The 21,723-nt window shown below is 36.7% G+C and overlaps 1 protein-coding gene across 1 annotated transcript in view; it reads left to right on the top strand.

Annotated features, from left to right (window-relative positions):
- The first annotated feature begins 528 nt into the window (after positions 1-528).
- LOC124363776 (condensin-2 complex subunit D3-like) overlaps positions 529-21,723 on the top strand; it is a 33,430-nt gene continuing 12,235 nt past the window's right edge. The window contains 12 exon segments of the mRNA XM_046819038.1: positions 529-1,068; positions 1,070-2,119; positions 2,121-2,357; positions 5,175-5,351; positions 7,975-8,135; positions 8,423-8,576; positions 10,190-10,429; positions 11,632-11,710; positions 13,607-13,665; positions 13,667-13,797; positions 16,528-16,816; positions 19,158-19,332. Of these exon segments, the coding sequence (XP_046674994.1) occupies positions 547-1,068; positions 1,070-2,119; positions 2,121-2,357; positions 5,175-5,351; positions 7,975-8,135; positions 8,423-8,576; positions 10,190-10,429; positions 11,632-11,710; positions 13,607-13,665; positions 13,667-13,797; positions 16,528-16,816; positions 19,158-19,332 (3,274 nt within the window). The 5' untranslated portion in view covers positions 529-546.

The raw sequence follows: 21,723 nt of genomic DNA, 5'->3' as shown, positions 1-21,723 counted from the left end.
GACTTGTTGAATAGCTTGGGCCACTGATTGATTGTTTGTGATTACTGATAACAGTGATATGTACTTGAATTGTTTATGTTTCAAAATTTGATTATTCAGTTCAACATTTGTTCACATGATAGTTCGTGGTGGAACAAAATAACTCAAGATTTTAATTGTTTTATCAATCTTTTAATGTAATGTGAATTGGGGAAATATGCTGATTATGACAATGCCCTGCCGTTTTAGCCTGAATTAAATCACATTTATTGTAGAAATGATCTGTAATTTCTCTGATACCTTTTGCGTAAGTCTGACAGTTGATTTTAAATATACGGTCGGTGTATTTTAAAAATGATAGTCAATATAGTGATGTAATGTATATCATGACATAATTATATAAGGTTTATTGTTTCCACTTCTTATTAGAGGTTCATTTGTGTGTTTGATAATCAATTCTAATTCTTTTGCCCTATTGACAAATGGAAATTCACTGTTGATGGTTTATGTTCCAGAAAGCTGAGTCAAGAGCGTGGATTTAGCCTAATGAAGTGAACTGTTGAAGCCATGGATATTTACGATTTATTTTCAAAGTTTGAACTTGATCTTTTACCACGAGACTGGGTTCAAAATCTGTGGAAAGATGATTTTTCTGAAGCTGTGGAATTTCCTACAGAGTACGAAATGTTTTTGGAAAACACAGACATCAGTGAACTCATGACTACTGCCAGTAGTTATATTAGAGAGTGGCTGGAATCAGCAGACAGCAGTTCTAACGCCAGCAGAATGTCTGTGTCTGACAACAGATCTAGTATGAACTCAAGCGTGGTGGACTCCAATTCCTGGCAGAATCTCATATCGAACAATGTGCAACACAAAGCTCTAGTCGCGATGTTGAGCATTTTCGTCCTAAGGGGAAAGACGGAGAAGAAGCAGTTTGAAGTCAAGCGACTCGGGCTGATAGCAACAGATTTCTACCTTATGTTGCTAGCAATTCCTGGTAGTCAAGTGTTCCACATATTCAATCCAATTTTGTACTCGCATGCTGTAGAAAATTTGAAAATCTGTAGCGTACTGACTGGATCATCAGGGGAGTTCAAAACCAGCACCTAAGAAGCGTAGAGGAAAGCACCAGGACGATGACGATTGTGAAGATGATGAAGAAGTACACAATGATTCTGATGACGAGGGTGAGCTGGTACCCTCGGACAGAGCTAAGGTTGTTAAACTGTTAAACAATGTTTTAACTGACTTATCGTTTACACTAAAAAGGTTTCAGCTGAAAGGTCAGGATGACTCTTTACTCATCACTATTCAGATTTTGATTCTCATCACTAGGCTAGAACGCAACTCGTCATCAATATTCTCTAAATCACCACCTCATAATAGTCCCTCGTACCTTGCTTACAAAGCGTATAAGATTCTGATGGACTTGGGTTGTCCAGAGCACGGAGATGTGGAAGACACTGTAAGGTTTATCATGAGGGAGATGATGTCTGGTTTCCTCATCTTTGATCAGAAAGGGCTAAAGTTAACACCTAAAGAAGCTCTTGTCATCAAAGATCACTCGATAAATTTTGTGCGCAACTTGCTGATTTACCTCAAAGATTCTGCGTTCAACGGAGTGTACACACTAATACAACACATCATAGTGAGGATACCTGACAAGGCAGATTTGAGAATCAAAGGAGTGCAAGTGGTTATAGAGCTCCTGGATGTCTTCCCGCATTCTTTGTACTCCAAAACAGTAGTTTGGGTGATGAGTGTGTGCCACAGTGAACAAGCAAAGTACAGGATAACTGGGTTAGAAATTGTCACTAAACTTTTATATGGGAATGAAAGAACCCCTAGTTCACCTTTAAGGCCTTTCACCCCGTCTAAACGAAGTTCGAACAAAAGAAACGGATCTGCAGATGATGAAGGTGAAGAAGAAGAGGAAGAAAATAATATTTTAACACAACAACCTGATTTTTCTACCACGAAATACTTGTTAGGAACAATTTTTTCAAGATTCAGAGATACTTCATCGACCGTTAAAGCTAAAGCTTTAGCAATTGTGGCTAATCTCATTTCGTCCAATAATAGAAATATGAAGCATGAAATGGAATCAATTTTTGTCACTCCTTACTTACACGCTGACAAACATTGAAAATAGCAACGTGTATGAGAAGAATTTCTTTGATTTTGTACACTTTTTGAAGAATTTGAAGAAAGAAACAAATCCAAATGTGGACCCTTTACCAGGGGCTAAGGCAATTATTGATCTCCTTGAAATATTTGTTGAAGATGAGAAAGTCTTTGTTCGAAAATCTGCTCTTCAAGTTTTGGCAAATATATTCCTTATGAATGAAAAATGGATGAGCAAAAAACTTTTACAGGTAAGAATTTTAATTCACATACAAGTAACTTTTATCACAAAACACTTTATCATATTGATAATCTACCAAATATTACTGATTATACTGTAGAGGAGTTTCAAATTACATAAATAGGACTTAATATTGAAAAAAATTGTACAACTTGTCGAGACTAGTATCCAAGACATAACTATTCTATAAAAGGATTATTGGAAAATATATTGTCCACCCATATTCTCTTGCTGTACATACATCATAAATAAATTACTGGTCATTGGATGAAGTATTCTTTCAACATTGTGTTTCTTTTTGCATGTAAGATGATAATTTTTAATTTAAATATGTATGGCCTTACAGACTTTGGTTCATTACCTTTAAGTTTTTGTAATCCTTCTGTTCTATCACAAAATAGAACGAAAAACATACTACTGCAACCACAAAGTAGGTCATCGTTGTTTTTCCATTTGCTTCCTTTGGTTGTTGATGTTAAAATGTCTTGCTATTATTGAATTTCTTACATTATTTAGTGTTTGTCCCTAACAGTGAAGAGAAAAAAACCATGAGGACACCCAGTAGTATCAAGGTAGTGTGTGGTGTAGGGTTAAGTTAATTCGCTATATGCAATAGTTGGAATGTTTGTGTTAAAATTAGGCCATCCGTAAAAGTTTTTTTTACTACAAAGGAGGTTATATTTTTTTAATAAATATCATATTGTTGCTTAAATGTTTCGGAATGCCTGCAACGGGTGCAGTTTCAGTTTGGTCTCTTACATTTTTGGCCAATGTAAAATGTCATGAAACCTTTGCAATATTGGAAAATTCTAATTTTTGGTATGGTTTACTAAAGGTGAGAAAACCGACCATTCCAAAACCATTATATGACTGTCAACCCAAAAATTATAAAAACCTTTTAATATTTTTTGCAAAAACAGTTTTTTGAATGGCAGCAAACAAATTAGTTTTTTTATTTCACATTAATTTTTGTATTTAAATAAATCTGTGTGTTTTATGGTTTCCAAAATTCATGTAATTTGCATAAAATCAAAACACAGTGTGTATAACATTTTTTTTAGCAATGACTTCATGGAAGTGCTTGCAAGAAACATTGTTTATCAGGACATAGATAATGTATAGATTTAAATAAAAAAAATTAAATAGCCGTAATTTATTACTGTCTTTGTTTCCTGTTGTTAGTTTCATATTTAAAAAAACATAATGATCAATATTTTTATTTGCAATGTTATTTGATCAATTTTTTCCTATCAGGGGTTATTGGATTATGCCTCAAAAATTGAGTACTCTCCAATTTACGTGAAAGATCAGCCATTTTAAAATCTATCAACAGGTATTCAAATACACTTACTTGAATCATAAATAAAGGGAAAAATCTTAATAACCATAATTTATACTCTTACCATTATCCTTAAAACAATTTAGCTTTTGGTCCATAAATAATGTGGATTAGAATATTAATTTTGTGTGTTTTTTACACACTATTTAAATGTAATTGATAAACTCTGGTGTAAGAGTGCAGTTTTGGGTAAAGGTATTTCTAGTAGAATGTGTGAAGGTACTACTTATGGCCTGCCTAGATAGATGTGAGCAGGTGCTTCAGATTATTATCGACTTGATCACAGACCGGTCTGACAGTTACTACAGTTTAGGCAAATTGATGGTTAGAAAGTTAACTCCTTTAAACATGTTTAAAGCAATATAATGGCGTGCAGGTATTGGTAGATTGATGGTTAGAAAGTTAACTCTTTTTAAACATGTTTAAAGCAATGTAATTGCGTGCAGGTGTTGGTAGATTGATGGTTAGAAAGATAACTCCTTTAAACATGTTTAAAGCAATATAATGGCGTGCAGGTATTGGTAGATTGATGGTTAGAAAGATAACTCCTTTAAACATGTTTAAAGCAATGTAATTGCGTGCAGGTGTTGGTAGATTGATGGTTAGAAAGATAACGCCTTTAAACATGTTTAAAGCAATGTAATGGCGTGCAGGTGTTGGTAGATTGATGGTTAGAAAGTTAACTCCCTTTAAACATGTTTAAAAGCAATGTAATGGCGTGCAGGTATTGGTAGATTGATGGTTAGAAAGTTAACTCTTTTTAAAACATGTTTAAAGCAATGTAATGGCGTGCAGGTGTTGGTAGATTGATGGTTAGAAAGATAACTCCTTCAAACATGTTTAAAGCAATGTAATGGCGTGCAGGTGTTGGTAGATTGATGGTTAGAAAGATAACTCCTTCAAACATGTTTAAAGCAATGTAATGGCGTGCAGGTGTTGGTAAGACTGATGGTTAGAAAGTTAACTCTTTTAAACATGTTTAAAGCAATGTATTGGCGTGCAGGTGTTGGTAGATTGATGGTTAGAAAGTTAACTCCTTCAAACATGTTTAAAGCAATGTAATGGCGTGCAGGTGTTGGTAGATTGATGGTTAGAAAGATAACTCCTTCAAACATGTTTAAAGCAATGTAATGGCGTGCAGGTATTGGTAGATTGATGGTTAGAAAGTTAACTCTTTTAAACATGTTTAAAGCAATGTAATGGCGTGCAGGTGTTGGTAGATTGATGGTTAGAAAGTTAACTCCTTCAAACATGTTTAAAGCAATGTAATGGCGTGCAGGTGTTGGTAGATTGATGGTTTAGAAAGATAACTCCTTCAAACATGTTTAAAGCAATGTAATGGCGTGCAGGTGTTGGTAGATTGATGGTTAGAAAGATAACTCCTTTAAACATGTTTAAAAGCAATGTAATGGTGTGTAGGTATTTGTAGATTGATGGTTAGAAAGATAATTCCTTCAAACATGTTCAAAGCAATTTAATGGTGTGCAGGTGATGGTGGATAACTGCCGAGACATGTCCGTGTCGGTGCGCAAGCTGCTGGTCCAGTGCCTCACTGATCTATTGATACATTACCCGAGTCATGCCGAGCTGCCCAAGTACTGGGTCATGGGAGTTCTCCCGCTGTTGGCCGACCAGGAGATCAAGTCCCAGGAGAAGGTTCTCGAGGTTAGTTTAGAGCAAGATTTAATAATTTATATTAACAAAAGAAAAGAATTGTGGAAAGTCAACGGAGCTAAAATAAAAAATTGAACTCGTTTCATACGTGAAGTGTTAATTTCCGTATAATCACCACAGAGATTCTGTCTGTGTGTGCTTTTTCTAATCTATTTAATTTTAGCCAAAGTGATTTACGAGTGTGAGGTTTTTTTGTTTGGAGGCAAAAAGGTACTCAACTGAAAGTTAACTTTATAAGAAAGGTAATTTAATTTAGAAAAAGTTAAGACGCAATGATCTCTATTCTGTGCTTTGTTCTCACAACATTTTTCACATGTCTTCTCAATTATTGATGCACTTTTTATTGGTTTTTTAAAGTTTTTAGCATACCATGGTCAACTATGTGAGTCATTTCCAAACTGGCATAAAGGTGATTTCCAAAATGTTGTTTTCTATGAAACTAACTAAGGGCACTGCAGCATAGCTTTTTAACCCGTTCACGACAATGTGTACCCCATCAGGTTTACGCGATCTTTAACAGCTGCAGTTGTGTACCCAATCAGGTACACACTGGGCTTTCGTAAAGCGTATTGTGCGCCCAATAGGGTAGACGTTGTTATTGTTTATTGTGATTTGTTAAATTTGGTCTGGTGCTTAAATAAATACCTCAGACTATCGTGTTACCTCTTAGGTACATGTTTGCTTAATTTTTGAGGTAAATTAAGTTTTTAGACACCCTTGAGGTACACAGAGAAACATTGAAAAACATATTGAAATAATTTGTTGTGCAAAATTGCAAAGCCTACACACTTTTCTCATTATGCTTAGACGTTTAACGTTAAAATAGACTACAGTTTTTCACCATAATTATTAAAAAATTTGATGGCAAATAAAAAGGTTTGGAAATAATCCGTCATCGTAAATGTGTTAAGGAATTTTATAACTAAATGGAGACCGTCTTAACACAGCATGTTGTAGCTGTTAAGTTAGGTTAGTAGGCTATCCATCACTTGGTTCTGGTGTACTCATATCTGGCTGACTCCAAACTCATTCAAGGTCTGGTCATTGCTCTTTGAGACAATAATGGTTTTTTTTTTTTACAAAAAAGGAGAAACAGATTCCTGTTTAACACGTTCACTGCTAAAAATCCCTATATAGTTCCGTATATATGCTGAAATTTGTAAATATATTTTTACTTACTTTTTGATGAAATATGATAGAAATATATGAAAAATTACTTATTAGTCACAAAAATTATCACTCTCTACCATTTTGAGAATGCGGTAACTGTGGTTACCGCTAGCTCCTGAGGACGGTCTTCCTTACCAGCTGGTAACTCTAGTTACCGCTCGCACTAGGGAAGACTTTTTTATGGCAGTGGGAATATTCCAAAACGAATACATCGTAGCTAAGTGAACTGTGTTTTATTCGTTTCAGACAAACGTAAACAATATTTATATGTAAATGTGTAAACCAAAATGAATGTAAAAGTTAATAAAAATGTGAAAAAGTTTATATACGTCTCCGCTAACTCACTCAAATTCATTTGTTATTTACAAATATGTGATGAGTAATTATAACAAAATATATTTAAACGTTTACTTGAAATGATTGTAGTTTACAAAAAATATTGTAGTACATAAGTTTATCAAAATGTAAGAAAAAAGAAGCAATAAGTTTACTAAAATAAAATATTGATACAAATGTGTATATACATCCTAACCAACCCTCCCAAAAGTTGTTTATTATTTACAAATACGCCTAGAACTTGGTTGTTGTACACCACTTGGTCCCGGGGGAAGATCCATTGTGTTAAAAATCATTAAAAAACAATGATAAGTTTAATGTGAAAACAGAGTGCATAAAAACACACGGAAAAGTACCTGCCGAGGAGCGAGAAATATGGTGTTGTGATAGCTCGAGTGCTGGCCGCACACTGAGCTCATTTCAGAACAAAGGCTCTGTGGTAACCATAGTTACCACCTGTTTCTAGCGCAGCGTAGCAGTGGTAACCAGAGTTACCACCTGTTTCTAGCGCAGCGTAGCACCGCAGCAAATGTGTTAAACCTAATTCTGCCCGTCCTCATGGGCTGTTGGCCTGTATCATATCACTGCATGTGACTGTTGCTATATGTAATGTGTACTCTCTTACTCTGTTCTTGACTTGGACCTTAAGCTTGGATTTTAAGTAAACAACTTAAAATATGTGAAAAGCAAGTCAATTGATCACGCGGTTGCCCCGACTAAAAAACATTGAATGAACGTATTAATTATTAAGCACAGTTAGCAAGGGAGCGGTGTGCCATCTTTGGTAGTTTAGGACAAGGGTGGTGAATTTCTCCAGGAGAACTGATAGGTTGTTTTCACCAGTTTGTGGAACTGCTGAAACCGTAAACTGGTAGGCCTCAAGGTGTGCTTCCGGGGTGCGCAAAAGGCCCTTGAGGTTTAAGTGCATGGCAATAGGCAGTCCCATAGAAGAAAAAGGAGAAGAAGAAGAAGAAGCACAGTTAACAAAATATCTGTACTCTTGATTCGGGAGCGTTCAAGTAATCTAAACCTACCAGATTGTTCTGTTTAATAAAAAAGTACCATTTTGAAATTAACAGTTGAATTGATGGATTTCCATTCATTCCAGGCCCTGCAGACCACAATCCTGGACAACTTAGTGGCACACCATCAGATGAAGACTCCACTCCATGCCTTGCCCTGGCTGCTGCTTGGCCTCATCGCTGACCACAATAAGAGGAAACTCTTCTTGTTTGCCTGTCACAAGTGGACCTTGACAAATTCACTAAGGTGACATACCTGTTTATATTATCTGTCAAACACTGACACCCAGTGAATCACCTTGTAGCGTGATCAATTTGTTTATAACCCCAGGAAAATATTTTTAATCTCTTTATCTTATCTTAAAATTTTGTCTCCTCAAATTCAATCCTAACAAAAAAGTTGTCAACAAAATGTCAAAGAAGTTCTGTTTAATAAATCTTATTTTGAACTTTAATACTTTACTGATTAATTATCAACATGCAGTAGTTTCTTTATCTGCAGTAGAGTGATGTTGCTTATGAATTGTGTTTTAGGCAAAGCCTTATAACAATAATCAAGACACACATTGGAACGGAGAATAACGTTGCTGCTTGGTTCTTGCTCAGTTCCTTCTCCGAGTACTTGGACATCAAGGACCCTGAGTTCGTAATGGACTATTTCTACGAGAACGTATTAAACTCACAGCAGGTAATTAAAGTAACACTGTAGCAATAAAAAGTGGTTAAAGTTCTTATGTAAACTAGTTGTTTCCCGCAGATTCGCACCCTTTTCGTAAGCTTTGCCGATTTATGAGCACTTTTGGTTCAAGTGAATTGTATTTCCAAAGCTGATGTAGAGTTTGACTTGTTGCCACGATAAAGAAAATCTGTCAAAAGTGTATGTTTATAGCCATTGTACACGTACATGTAATTTATAATAAAGTGGACTAACACTCAAGCTTTTAGTTTTGAAGCTGAAATTTATTTTAAAATTGGCTTTAAAATAAATTTCAACTTTCAGTTATGATGTATAACTTGGGTGCCTTCAAATAGGGTGTGACTATTTAATTTACGTAACTCTCATAATTGCAGTTTATAATGTGCCGCTAGATGATGAGGTTGAGTTACTGTGTAAAATGTGTAGCCATAAAAAAATAGGGTTTGTTGGGGTAGGTAAAGAATTGATATAAGTAACATCTAATTGATTGTAACACAGGTGGATGATACTCCTGTCAGCTAGTGACAGACACAGTTTCTTGGTATAATTTCTAATATGTCATTCATTGCATGTGATACAAGGGGATGAGTGACTACTGCTGTCAACTGGTGACAGAAATTGTTCTCCGTGCTACTGCCAGTGATTGGTCATTGTTTGTGATACAGAGGTATGAATGACTACTGCTGTCAGCTGGTGACATATATCGTTTCTCTGTGCTACTGCCAGTGATTGGTCATTGTTTGTGATACAAGGGGATGAATGACTACTGCTGTCAGCTGGTGATAGATATCATTTCTCCGTGCTACTGCCAAGTGATTGGTCATTTTTTGTGATACAAGGGGATGAATGACTACTGCTGTCAACTGGTGACATATATCGTTTCGCCGTGCTACTGCCAGTGATTGGTCATCGTTTGTGATACAAGGGGATGAATAACTACTGCTGTCAACTGGTGACATATATCGTTCTCTGTGCTACTTCCAGTGATTGGTCATCGTTTGTGATACAAGGGGTATGAATAACTACTGCTGTCAACTGGTGACATATATCGTTTCTCTGTGCTACTTCCAGTGATTGGTCATCGTTTGTGATACAAGGGGATGAATGAATACTGCTGTCAGCTAGTGACAGAGATCGTTTCGCCGTGCTACTGCCAGTGATTGGTCATCGTTTGTGATACAAGGGGTATGAATAAATACTGCTGTCAGCTTGTAGACAGAGATCGTTTCGCCGTGCTACTTCCAGTGATTGGTCATTGTTTTGTGATACAAGGGGATGAATGAATACTGCTGTCAGCTAGTGACATATATCGTTTCGCTGTGCTACTGCCAGTGATTGGTCATTGTTTGTGATACAAGGGGTATGAATGACTACTGCTGTCAACTGGTGACAGAGAACACTCTCTGTGCTACTTCCAGTGATTGGTCATCGTTTGTGATACGGAGGATGAAAGCTACTGTCAAGTGGTGACAGATATTGTTTTCTGTGATGCTGCTATTGATTTGTCATTGTCTGTGATAAAGAAGGATGAATGCTACTGTCAGGTGGTGACAGATATCGTTCTCCGTGCTACTTCCAGTGATTAGTCATTGTTTGCGTTACAGGTGGATGAATACTGCTGTCAGCTGGTAACAGAGACGATGCACCTGAGCTGGCGTCAGTTGAACGCACTCCAGCAGGTGACGCTGTGTGACAATCTGCTGCGACATCTGTCACAGTTCACAGTGCCACTGCCCTTGATTGGTCGCTGTATGGACATCTGTCAGCTCATCACAGAGACCCATGCCGACTCCCCCGAGCAGGCCAGGGATCGCATCATTGAGTGGGCGGGCAACCTCATCTCGGTAACATCCTCACTATTGTTCCTTGAATTATTATTATTACCGTAAATTGTTATTTGTTTTTATTAAATTCGTTGTGTTTATAGTGTACTGCTATTTTGATGTCCTTTGAACATGTTCGTCCCGTGGGTCACAAATAGGCTAATATCTGATGGATCCTGTTATGGACTACTACGGCTTATGAACAATGTTTTTTTTTATCTGCATCTGATCTTTTTTTAATTTGGCTATCTTAGTTATTAATACTGTAAAATAACATATTCATAAGATTGTATTATTAGATATACTTTTACAAAAAATGGTCTGTATTAAAACAAACAATACTTAAAGATAGCGTATATAAGAAGTTTAAATATATTCTTTCATGGCGTGAACCTTTTATAACCACAAAAAAGGATAAACTGTTAGTGAAATAATATTAAAGAGCTGTAAAAGTCTGTCTTTAGCATTAAGAGTTTTGATAGGATAGTAAAAGTGGGTATATCTACAAAACTAGATTGTAAGGATAATCCTTTTCTTAATACACGTACATTAAAAGACATTATAGAGTAATTAAAAGAACATATAATAATGGGATATTTCTTTCCCACTGAGGGGTTAGCATAATCTAAAGAAATCAACTAAATATAATTTCCATATTTAACTCTCTCCAGAATTATTAAAGAGCTGGTAACATGTATAGATTGTGCAGATATAATGTTGTGTGTTAACCCCAAGCACTCCTCAGAAATTGGTTAGTTTGTCCTGACATTTCCGTGGTGTTACAATACAGGTCAGCACCAATTTCCCCTCTTTGATCCTAAATATTGCGGTGGATTATGTCTGTCAGCATTGAAGGGTACGAATCACTTCTTACTTATACGTTTATATAATTATTTATAGTCTATCTGTATGTTTTGGCGTTAAAACTAACAAATAAACAATACTTGGGGCTTTATGGTTGTGAAAATATTTTTTTGTTGAGTTATGCATGTTAATTGTACCAGTTTTTTTCTGCTAATTACCCATAACTGTGTTTCCTATTCTATCAAAACTCTCATGCTAAAACTTTGGTGAAATAAAAGTTAACTTTCTGTCGTATTCACAGCATTGTTCATATTTCAGTGTATAGAAAATAATTTTCTGGATTTTCTTTGAAAATAGACTTGTTGTAGATGTCCATCAGTAGAAAAGTGTGTTACGAACAGCCTGCTCATCTGTTACAGATATGCGAGTCCCGCCTGGAGAAGGTGATCGGAGCTGACAGCCCAACAGTTGTGGAAGATGAGCAAAGGCTGTGTGTCAGTATATCTTCACGGTGGGGGACGCGGCACAGATCTGTCCTGCAAGACTCAAACACTCGTCTCTGCTGCTGATACAAAACCTGCTCACAGGCTGTAGTGATGAATGTGACAAAGATGATACAGGTTCGTTATATGCCAAACAGTCAATTGTTTTAGAGGTGATTATCTAGATATAGTTTGTATAGGTAGTAGAGTGTTTTGATTTTTATTGTTATTGATACTGTTGCAATCTTTTACTTCTATCTGTTACTGTACGAATCCACACATTTAGAGATGTATTATTTTTATTTTTAAGAAGGCATATGATAAGGTACTGAGAGAAAGGATATGGGAGAGTATGAGAAAGAGAGGATTGCGTGAGGGAATAGTAGTAAGAATAAAGAACCTGTACGGCATATGTAAAAACAGGGTGAGAATTGAAGGAATATATATGGAAACTTTTAAAACAGAGAGAGCAGTAAGGCAGGGAAGCATATTGTCACCTTTCCTTTTCAATATTATAATGGATGAAATTATTCTAGAAGTACAAGGAAACAGAGGAGCAGAAGAACTTAAGACGATAGCATATGCGGATGACATAATGATATGGGAAAAATAGGGAAGAAGAGTTAGAACGAGAGTTGAACAAATGGGCAAAAGTGGCGAAGAAATATGGTTTAGAGATGAACATACAAAAATGTAAAGTAATGAAAGTAGAGAGAAGGGAAGGAAATAACAAAGACGTGTTAGTTGAAGGAAAAAGACTTGAAAAGGTGAAGGAATTCTGTTATTTAGGAAGTATCATAACAGATAGGGGCACAATAAGAGAAGAGATAGGAAACAGAATATGGAAGAGTGGAAAGTTTTTCAATATGGTGAAGAAGATTGTGTGGAGTTGGAACATTGGGAAAGAATCAAAAGTATTGATGTATAAATCTTATTTTCAAGCAATTTTATTATATGGAGCAGAGACGTGGACGTGGACTAAAAATGATTTAAGCAGATTGCAAGCTACAGAAATGAGATTTTTAAGAGGGATAGAGAAGACTACAAGAAGAGATAGAATAAGGAACGAAATAACCAGAGAAAGATTGAAGGTAGTTTCACTGCAAGAGACAATGGAAAGAAGAAGAATACAGTGGATGGGGCATGTGAAGAGGATGGGAGATAATAGAATGCCTAGAATAGCACTGGAGAAGGAGGAAAGAGGAAGAAGACCAAGAGGAAGACCGAGAGGAAGATGGGAGGACCAAGTGTGGAAAGACATAGAGAGAAGGGGACTACAGAAAGTGCAGGTGGAGGATGAGGAGACCTGGAATGACAGACAAAAGTGGAGGAGGCTGTGTACGACGACCCGTGATAACGGAAACGTCAGATGATGATGATGATGATTTTTATTTTTAATTATTCATTTAACTGCAAGGAAATCTCTTACTCGGTTAAGGAAATCTCTACTTAACTGCATCTTACTCGGTTGTTGACGTCACAGTAAGATCCAAAATCCGAGCAAGAGTTTCAATACTGTAAATGGTAATGGTTTCCTAAAACAACTAAATATCACTTCAGGAAAGTTTACGTTTTTCGACCTCCAATGACTTAATGCAATTGTGATGAAAAAGGCTGAAAATAAATAAATGAGGAGAACAAGAAGGACAGTAACTAGAGGGAAATTGTAATGAAAATAGGGATAAAGAGCATAAAAACTACTGCCATAGAGGTATTTGAATTGTGTAAAGTTTGTATGTGGTTTAGTGAGACTTGAGTTTCAGTTTGTGATTTTGAAAACTTGACATTTTTACATTGAGGTTTAGTTTTTTCAAAAAATATTGAAGCTATCAAGCTAAAAGTAAATTGAATTATGATATGAATTATGATGATGAAGAAACGCACTAATATCATTTGTCTTTTATGATGACAGAGAAGCGGTGGAAGGGCTCGGTGAGTGCGGCGGTGCAGGCGGTCGCAGTGATCAGCCTGGGGAAAACTGTGCCTGCAGAAGGAACACACGGCCAAGGTGTTAGTGCCTCTGTTCGGCAGCCTGCTCAGTGAGACCCCACATACAGAGATCAAAGTGAATGCCATGATAGCGCTTACAGATATGTGCATCAAGTGAGTATATAGTTGTTATGCTGTAGATGGAGCTTATATTGGTCACTTTTAACTTAGATGAAAAACATAAAACCAATATTTAAGACTTTTTTATTGATTTGTGAGGCCTTTCAACAGCGAGGCTGTCTTCTTCAGACACATCACAAAAGTGATGTGTCTGAAGAAGACAGCCTCGCTGTTGAAAGGCCTCACAAATCAATAAAAAAGTCTTAAATATTGGTTTTATGTTTTTCATCTAAGTATATAGTTGTTAGTCCAGAGCTGCAGAGGTTGGTAGTGCATGTGTGGAGTTGGAATTGAATGACTTGATAGGAACCGTGCTCAGCCTAACAATCCTTTCCTCTCTTTCTTTCCTAATCTGGTCTACTTGTAATCCGGAGAATTTAAATAAAATTGAAAAATGAAAACATGGATTTCTATCACTCTGATTGAATTTGTACAAATTCTCAATTGGTTTATTTTGTCCTTTTAATTTATGAAATTTTTAGAAAATCCTTGTTTTAGTCAATTTAATTAAAATATTTTCTCCAGTACTGTAACTGGTGTTGTGTGATTGTTGTCAATAATCCAGGGTCTACACTCAACCTAGAGAACAGTGATTACGCTGTGAATTTTGTTTACCATGATGAACCGTTAATAAGCTGTTAATTTAATTTATAAATTATTGTGAAAATTTCTACAACTTGTTGCAGCGACTATGTTGTAGGGCCCAGTTTACATATGAACGAAAATTGCTCAAGCCTAATAGCAGTGATCTACCATGGCATGATTTAATAGTGTACCTAATCAAATTTACAAACAGTTTTCTGGTCCTAATTTAAGTTTTCTCCACTTTGTCTCCTCATTATTCAAAGAATAATGACAGTAAAAAAATTCATGTACAGCATTTCTTATGTGTCTTAAAAAATTAAATTATAAAATAGGGAGTTCTAAGTTAATAATTTCAGGCGTAATTAATTTTTTTGTAAACTCTTATGAAATCTGATTAATAGTAAGAGCTCGGGTATGACACAAGTGGCAAATTTTATTCCCTTTTATGTTCATTATTTAGCAACCCATACTGTTGGACACATGTCGAAGCCTAAAAAGGATTTGTATTTTTGGTGTTTTTAAATAATTTTACCATCTCACTGCGTCTTGAGTCGTGTCAACGCCTCCGATTTGTCCCCATCCCAACACCATCTGTTTTTTGTAATCATTTCATTCTTAATGTTGTTTATAAAAGCAACCAACCATAAAATTACCATTTTTTACTGTAAAAACCATGAAAGAGACGTGAATTACATTTTTCAGATTGAGTGGGATCCCTGAATTATGATTTGTTATAATGAATGGAATTTATACATGTTTTATACAGATTTGTTGTTTCCTTCGTTCTTTCTTCTATCAAATCCAAGAATATGGCACAATATGTGTAATAACCAACTCCATTTTTAATTATGTAACCTCTTATAAAGCATATGTTTCGACACATTGATCAAATGCTTACACATATAACAATATTCCATTGGTGTCACACGATTTTGTAAAAGAATTAGTAAACACAAATTGTATTGTGATTAGCATTTCATATTCGATTATAATTGTGAATTAAACTGGAAAGATATGGTATATAATAAAAATTAGGTATCAGAATTAAACATGAAATGCTGAATCAGAACACAATTTGTGTCTATTGTATGAGATGTATCCAGAAAGTAAGTGCACTAAGGCTCCTACAGACGGAAGGATTTTTTTCAACATGTTGGCTACACTGTCGTCATCAAAAAATGCATCATCCCAAACGATGGAGTGGAGAAATTGATCTCTATGGAGTTTTTAGCATCTCAAAAACTCTTACTCTGTCACCAATTGTTTTTGAACCTACCCAACAAACCATTTCCGATTTCCGAGGATTTCTGTGATTGCAGAAAGTTCGTCCACAGTCAATCTGTGATCGTCACTGAGCGCATTTTCAATTATTTCCAGTTTTCAATCACAATTGAAGGTCTTCTGCTCTTCTGATCAGCATGCACCAATGTATGGGTGTCTCTAAACTCATGACACCACTTGAACACGATTCATAGCTTTATCACCACACGCAGTTTTACCTCATTATAAACCTCAACTGGAGTTTTTCTTTTGCAAAGAGATAAATGATAAAACCGCATATTTCTCTCTTGAAGGGTGATTGGATGGATATTTTCCACGAAACGTACTGTCACATCGACAGTTACCAACGTACTGACCTCGAACCGGTCTAGTTGCAGAGGACAGGAATCAGGTTACACACCAGTGTAGCCAATATGTTGTAAAATAAAATCCTTCCGGCCATGATAACCTCAGTACACTTACTTTCTGGTTATGCCTCGTAATAATACATTGGATAACAAGGACAATTTTAAATTATAAATGGGTTTTATTGCATTTTGTGAAGAAATATTTCTGCTGTCAATCACTTTGGGTTGTTATTCACATTTTGTAATGTTGTGCTATGGAAGGCTTGGCATAATGAATTCCAATTCTGGTGATTATGAAAATTATATGTCCCATTATTGACAAATATGTTTGATCAACAAAACACGTTATTATTGTGAAGAAAGTATTATATGGAAATGAAAATTACTTAGCAGAAATATACATTTTCATTACTTTACAAATGAATATGAAACAATATTTTTAGAGGCTTTTAGAATAAACATCTTCTGTAATTATTCACCAAAGTACAACTACATAACTTTTGATTTGCAGGTTCACCTCTCTCGTGGAGAACCATCTGCCTGAAATGTGTATCTGCCTGCGGGACCAGGACCTGCAAGTTAGAGAGAACACGTTGACGCTGATGATACAACTGATACAGGAGGATTACCTCAAGTTGCGATGTCCGATGTTCTTCCACATCCTGACCACACTGGGCGATGAGGAGCAACTCATCCGAGACATGACATCGTCCTTCATCATCAACTCGCTGCTGGTCAAACAGAAGAATGTGCTGGTGCAGCACTTTGTGGAAAGCCTCTTCCACTACAACGCCTATCTGGTGAGGACTTATTTAAGCTTCTGCAGAAAATTTACTTTCACTTTATTTTACTAAGAATAAACCTTAGAGGTAGTATCTCAGCACCAGCTTAGTGAGGGAGACATCATAAAACTTAAAATATTTGACCACAGAAACACTGATATGTATTTAGCTTTTGTCCGGTGGTAAGCAGGAAAGTCACTCTGGATAATATTTGGCTTTTATTCTTGTGTTTATCTTGCCATAGTTTTAAAGAAGATGATCGTACTGAAAAGCATCCTTACTCCTACATTATCTTACCTGCTGAGTTACTACTGTTATTATTCAGTACAGATACTTCGAACCTCATTATTGCTGTAAACTTGCAAAATATATTTTTAATGTTTTCCAATGAGAAGAGCTCCTTCTTCAATTCAAACATTGTGTTTTGAGTTTGTTATTGTCAGGTAGGAATGAAAGTTTGTATTGTTACTGCCCACGGTAAGTACAAATGCACCTTTTCTCTGAACTTCTTGCCATTGTGTCCCTAGTAGTGAACTGTCTGATAGTAGGGTTTTTAAAAAGAGGTGAAGAAATCTGATATATTGCCTTGTTTGGATTGTCAGTGTGACAAATATGGTCAATAAGAATTGATTGATGAATTTCTGTCCTTGTATTCAGTTACCTGTCTTGGATTTTATATTCAAATCTAGATTTTTACTACTTTAAATGTAAGAAGTAAGTTAGTACTAAATTACAATCTAAGAAACATTTACTTTTATTATGTGTTATGTAGGAAATGAGACAAGAATTTACCAGAGAACTACCGGGTCCTATAACAATAGTTCCGATAATTAGTACAATAATAGAATCCTATTTAATAAGGCAACTTTTCCAATATTTTACATCTAACAATTTAATCTATCCTTATTAATTTGGCTTTAGATCAAATAACTCCACTGTAATGGGTGTTGTTGAAGCAATTATTGAGGTTGACTTAAATTTTTTTGAAAAAAAACTGGTGGCTGGAAATACACTGATAGATTTGAGGAAGGTTTTTGACACTGTTACTCACTCTATTTTATGTAAAAAAAACTTGAATTTTATGGAATAGAGAATTTTGAGTTACTATTAATTGTAAGGTTTGTATAACAAAGGTTTGTATTAATAATTGTTCCTCAGAATTCTTAAGTGTAGTTGCAAGGGGTATCCCAAGGCTTTGTTTTGAGACCCTTTTTGTTTTTACTATTAATGGTTTTTTATAAATGTTCCGTGTTTTTAAATGTTATATGCAGATTACACAACCTTGCTATGTTACAATACTAACACTATTAATGTTAAACCCCAGCTTACAGATTCTTTAGAACAAACCAAAATCTGGTTCTCTGTAAATAACTTAATGATTAATAAAAGTAAGACTGAACGTGTACTATTCTCGCTAAAACATAATAGCCTATAGACATTTTGTATGATCCTTATTTTTATCTTGTCAATCTTTTGGGTAACAGCTGGCAAGCACAGTTCTTGACACTAAAACGGAGCTGGCATGCACATGTTAACAACAATCTTTGCAAGATACTGTCTAAGTAACCTGTCTCTAAAGAAAGTTAAGATCATTTGTCGACTTTGAAATTTTGTGAATGCTCTGCTTTGTTATGTTTCATTTGCAACTCAACTATGGTGTTTTTGGGCAACTCAAGTGCAACCAAAAAAGATTTTGTTTAGCAAAAAAAGGCAATCACTGGTTTGTCAACTTCAGACTCTTGTAGAGCGTCCTTTCCTGATCTCAACATTATGACATTGAGTTGCATGTATATGCAGTAATTTGCTACATGTTAAAGAACAGTTTGGTATGTTTAATAACCACGGTTTTTATCACAGTCATGAGACCAGATAACACCTTAATTCAATGACCCTAAATTTTAGGTTGGACAACACTCATAAAAGTTTTAAATATCAACAATAAACATTTTTTAACAAGTTACCATTAGCAAGGCAATTACATTGTAATAAATACAAAAGTGTGATATGTAGTTGGTTAAGGAAGAAAAGTGTTTATATCCCTGAAGAAAATTTTAACTGTGATTTTAATGATGTAAGAATTTACATGTTCTTGTAATATTATGACTTAGCTGTATTAACTGGATGAAGCTTATTGTAATTTGTTTGATTTAATAACTAATAAAGAATCTGATTCTGAATCCATGATGTGAAGTGTTATATTTCTGGTAAACAGTTCTGTACGGTTTTTCATTTAAAAAATGAAGGTAAGTAATTAGGATTAGATTTTAAGATCACATAAACTTCTTCTCGACATTTGTTAATCTAAACCTCACACAATGCAGCAATATGTTTACTGATGAAGGGTTATGTCTTGGCGTAGGGTCACTCTACGTATTCGAAGGGCAGGCTGATGGGGTCTCGGGAGCGAGCAGTGTTCTCCCTGGAGGGTCAGGAGAAGCAGGAGCAACGCAGGTACATCTACCGGTTCATGCTGGAGAACATGATGGATGACCATCGCTTCAAGGTCACCTATCGGCTCTGCACCGATATACTGGGTGAGAGAACAGTGTAAATCAGTTACTGTTGAACATTTGATAAATTTTTAGTACTAAATGAATTATTAATCAGTTTGTAAATATATTTCAGTTGCTACTCTTCCATGATTAACTAGCACTGGTCAGCAATTGAACTGAATTTATCAATTTATAAATTTAACGATAATAGCAATTTGTAAGATTATGATTGTTGCTGTTAACACGCTTAGTGACGCTCCGTAGTTTAATAATTAATTTATTAAGTTTTAGAATATTATAAACAGTTTTAATACGGTGAACAATCTTAACTAATCTGCGCTGAGGAAATTCTATAGTGACGTGGACAATATTTACCGTGAGTTCTAGCTGTACAATTAACCTCAAAACTAACAAGGTTAGACTTGTACACGGCAATAGAACCACGTTGACGCAACTACGGAGCGCCGAGCCTTATCAGCCGGTATTGATATCGCGTACAATCATCGTTAGTGGCGTTATCAGTATCGTCGTAACCTGATATGCCAGGGTACGCTGGATCGGTTTACTACTCCCTGACCATTACTTTTTGCTTTGTATTTTAACGCCATTGATTTTAATTATTTTAACTGTTATATTTTATATTGTTATTGTTGCTGTTTTTTTTGTTTTTGTTATACATATTCTATTGCTGCTGTTGTTTTGTTGGAGTAATTTGCTATTTATTAATTATTTATTTATTGAAAGATGTCATTTACCATCGAAACAACAAAGACTGGAAAACCTTGCATTCTTTTTGAAAATGTTAAGTACAGGCAGCATAGGGTTTTAAAAAAGTGGTGACGTTTCCTGGCGATGTCTCGGGAAAAAAAACTGCGGCGCATCTATTAAAACCGATGCAAACAAGACAACAGTGACTGTGTGCAACAAAAAAACACAGTGTGGCGAACACCCAGTCACTATGCGTTCGCTGTTGTCGCCGCAACTCCAGCCCCGGACTGCCACTGCCGCTGCCGGCACCTCGTCACCGCTGCCTGCTCCCGCCACACCCTCGGCCACCGCAACCTGCCTCGCCGCCTGTCTACTCCACCCCCGCCCACGCCATATCACTCAACACTTTACCAACACCTGAAGCCTCTGAAGAAGAGATCCACATAATCAGGAATAAATTTGAGCGCCTTGAAGAAGAATATAAAAAACTTCTAAACCACACCATTGAATCTGACACTCGGCTGCTACAGTTCACTGATCAGATTTTTCCTGTGAGTGTCTCGCCCCGCGTCGACCAGACCGCCCGCGCTTCCGCGACAGTGGACTGCGGTGTCCAGTGTGAGGTGCCTCCAGCTTCCTCTCCAGCTCTCGTGGACTCAGGTGTTCAGTGTGATCTACAGGAGCAGCCTACTTGTATGGTTGGTCAATGCACTGAAAACATAGCATTGATCAAATCACTAAAGACAAACCATGGAAGTATTAACAGCTGAAAACCAGTGTTTGAAACTCCAACTTGAAAAGTTTGAGTGTGCGGAGCCATGGACGGAGGTAAAAGGAAGAAATAAAACAAAAAATAGCAACAAGCAGTAAACCACAAGGAGCAGGTACGTGGGGGAAAAACGCCGATTGCCTCGAATCAAAAAGTAAAAAATAAAAAAACTAAGCAGAAAAATATTGACAAATGCAGCAAAAAACATTCACAAAGTCAAAAATCCTAAAGTTTCAAAAAATAACAAAACCTCAACTAACACACGCAAATTCCCAATCTTCTAAGACATGTATCCCTCACTACACATCAATTACCGTCAGAGGAGGACAGCCACGCTCGTCACATCGCGGGAATGGTGATGAAGCTGACCGGTCCTAGGACATCGATTAGCGGCATGTGCATGCCTGGAGCCCGGCTGCTCGACATCATACGTCCGGACCAAACGTCACCTGACCTGGACCACGGTGTGTGAGGTGCTAATCGCCGGCACCAATGACTTGGCTGTCGGCGAGCAGCGTAACATTTACCGCCACCTGGAGAACTACATCGTGGCCAGACCGGCCGGCACCGAGCTTCTCCTCGCCACTCTGCCGCATCGACACGACCTGGACCTGGACCACCCCGTACACGTGGAGACCGTGCTCGTGAATGCCTTCGTGGAGGAACTGGCTGCCCGGCACAACGTCCGCTTATTGAAATTTGATGAAGTCGGCCGAAGGTATTTCACGAGACACGGTCAACATCTCTCCATGCGGGGGAAACGGATGCTGGCAGGGATGATTGTCAGAGCTCTCGCTTCTTCTAGTCCAGAGACGCCGTCAACGTCCCTCGAGAGCGCTCCGGCGGCCATCGCATCTTCTCCGCTCGAGCCAGTGCCTACTGAGGTTGTTGGAGATTCGACTGGGACCCTACAGCCATCTCAAATTTCCAGCGCCTCTCATTCGCGGACACCGTGA

This window comes from Homalodisca vitripennis, chromosome 5 (assembly GCF_021130785.1).
Source record: "Homalodisca vitripennis isolate AUS2020 chromosome 5, UT_GWSS_2.1, whole genome shotgun sequence".
NCBI lineage: Eukaryota > Metazoa > Arthropoda > Insecta > Hemiptera > Cicadellidae > Homalodisca > Homalodisca vitripennis.
The sequence above is the reverse complement of the archived record's forward strand: the minus strand, read 5'-3'. Positions and strand labels throughout refer to the sequence as shown.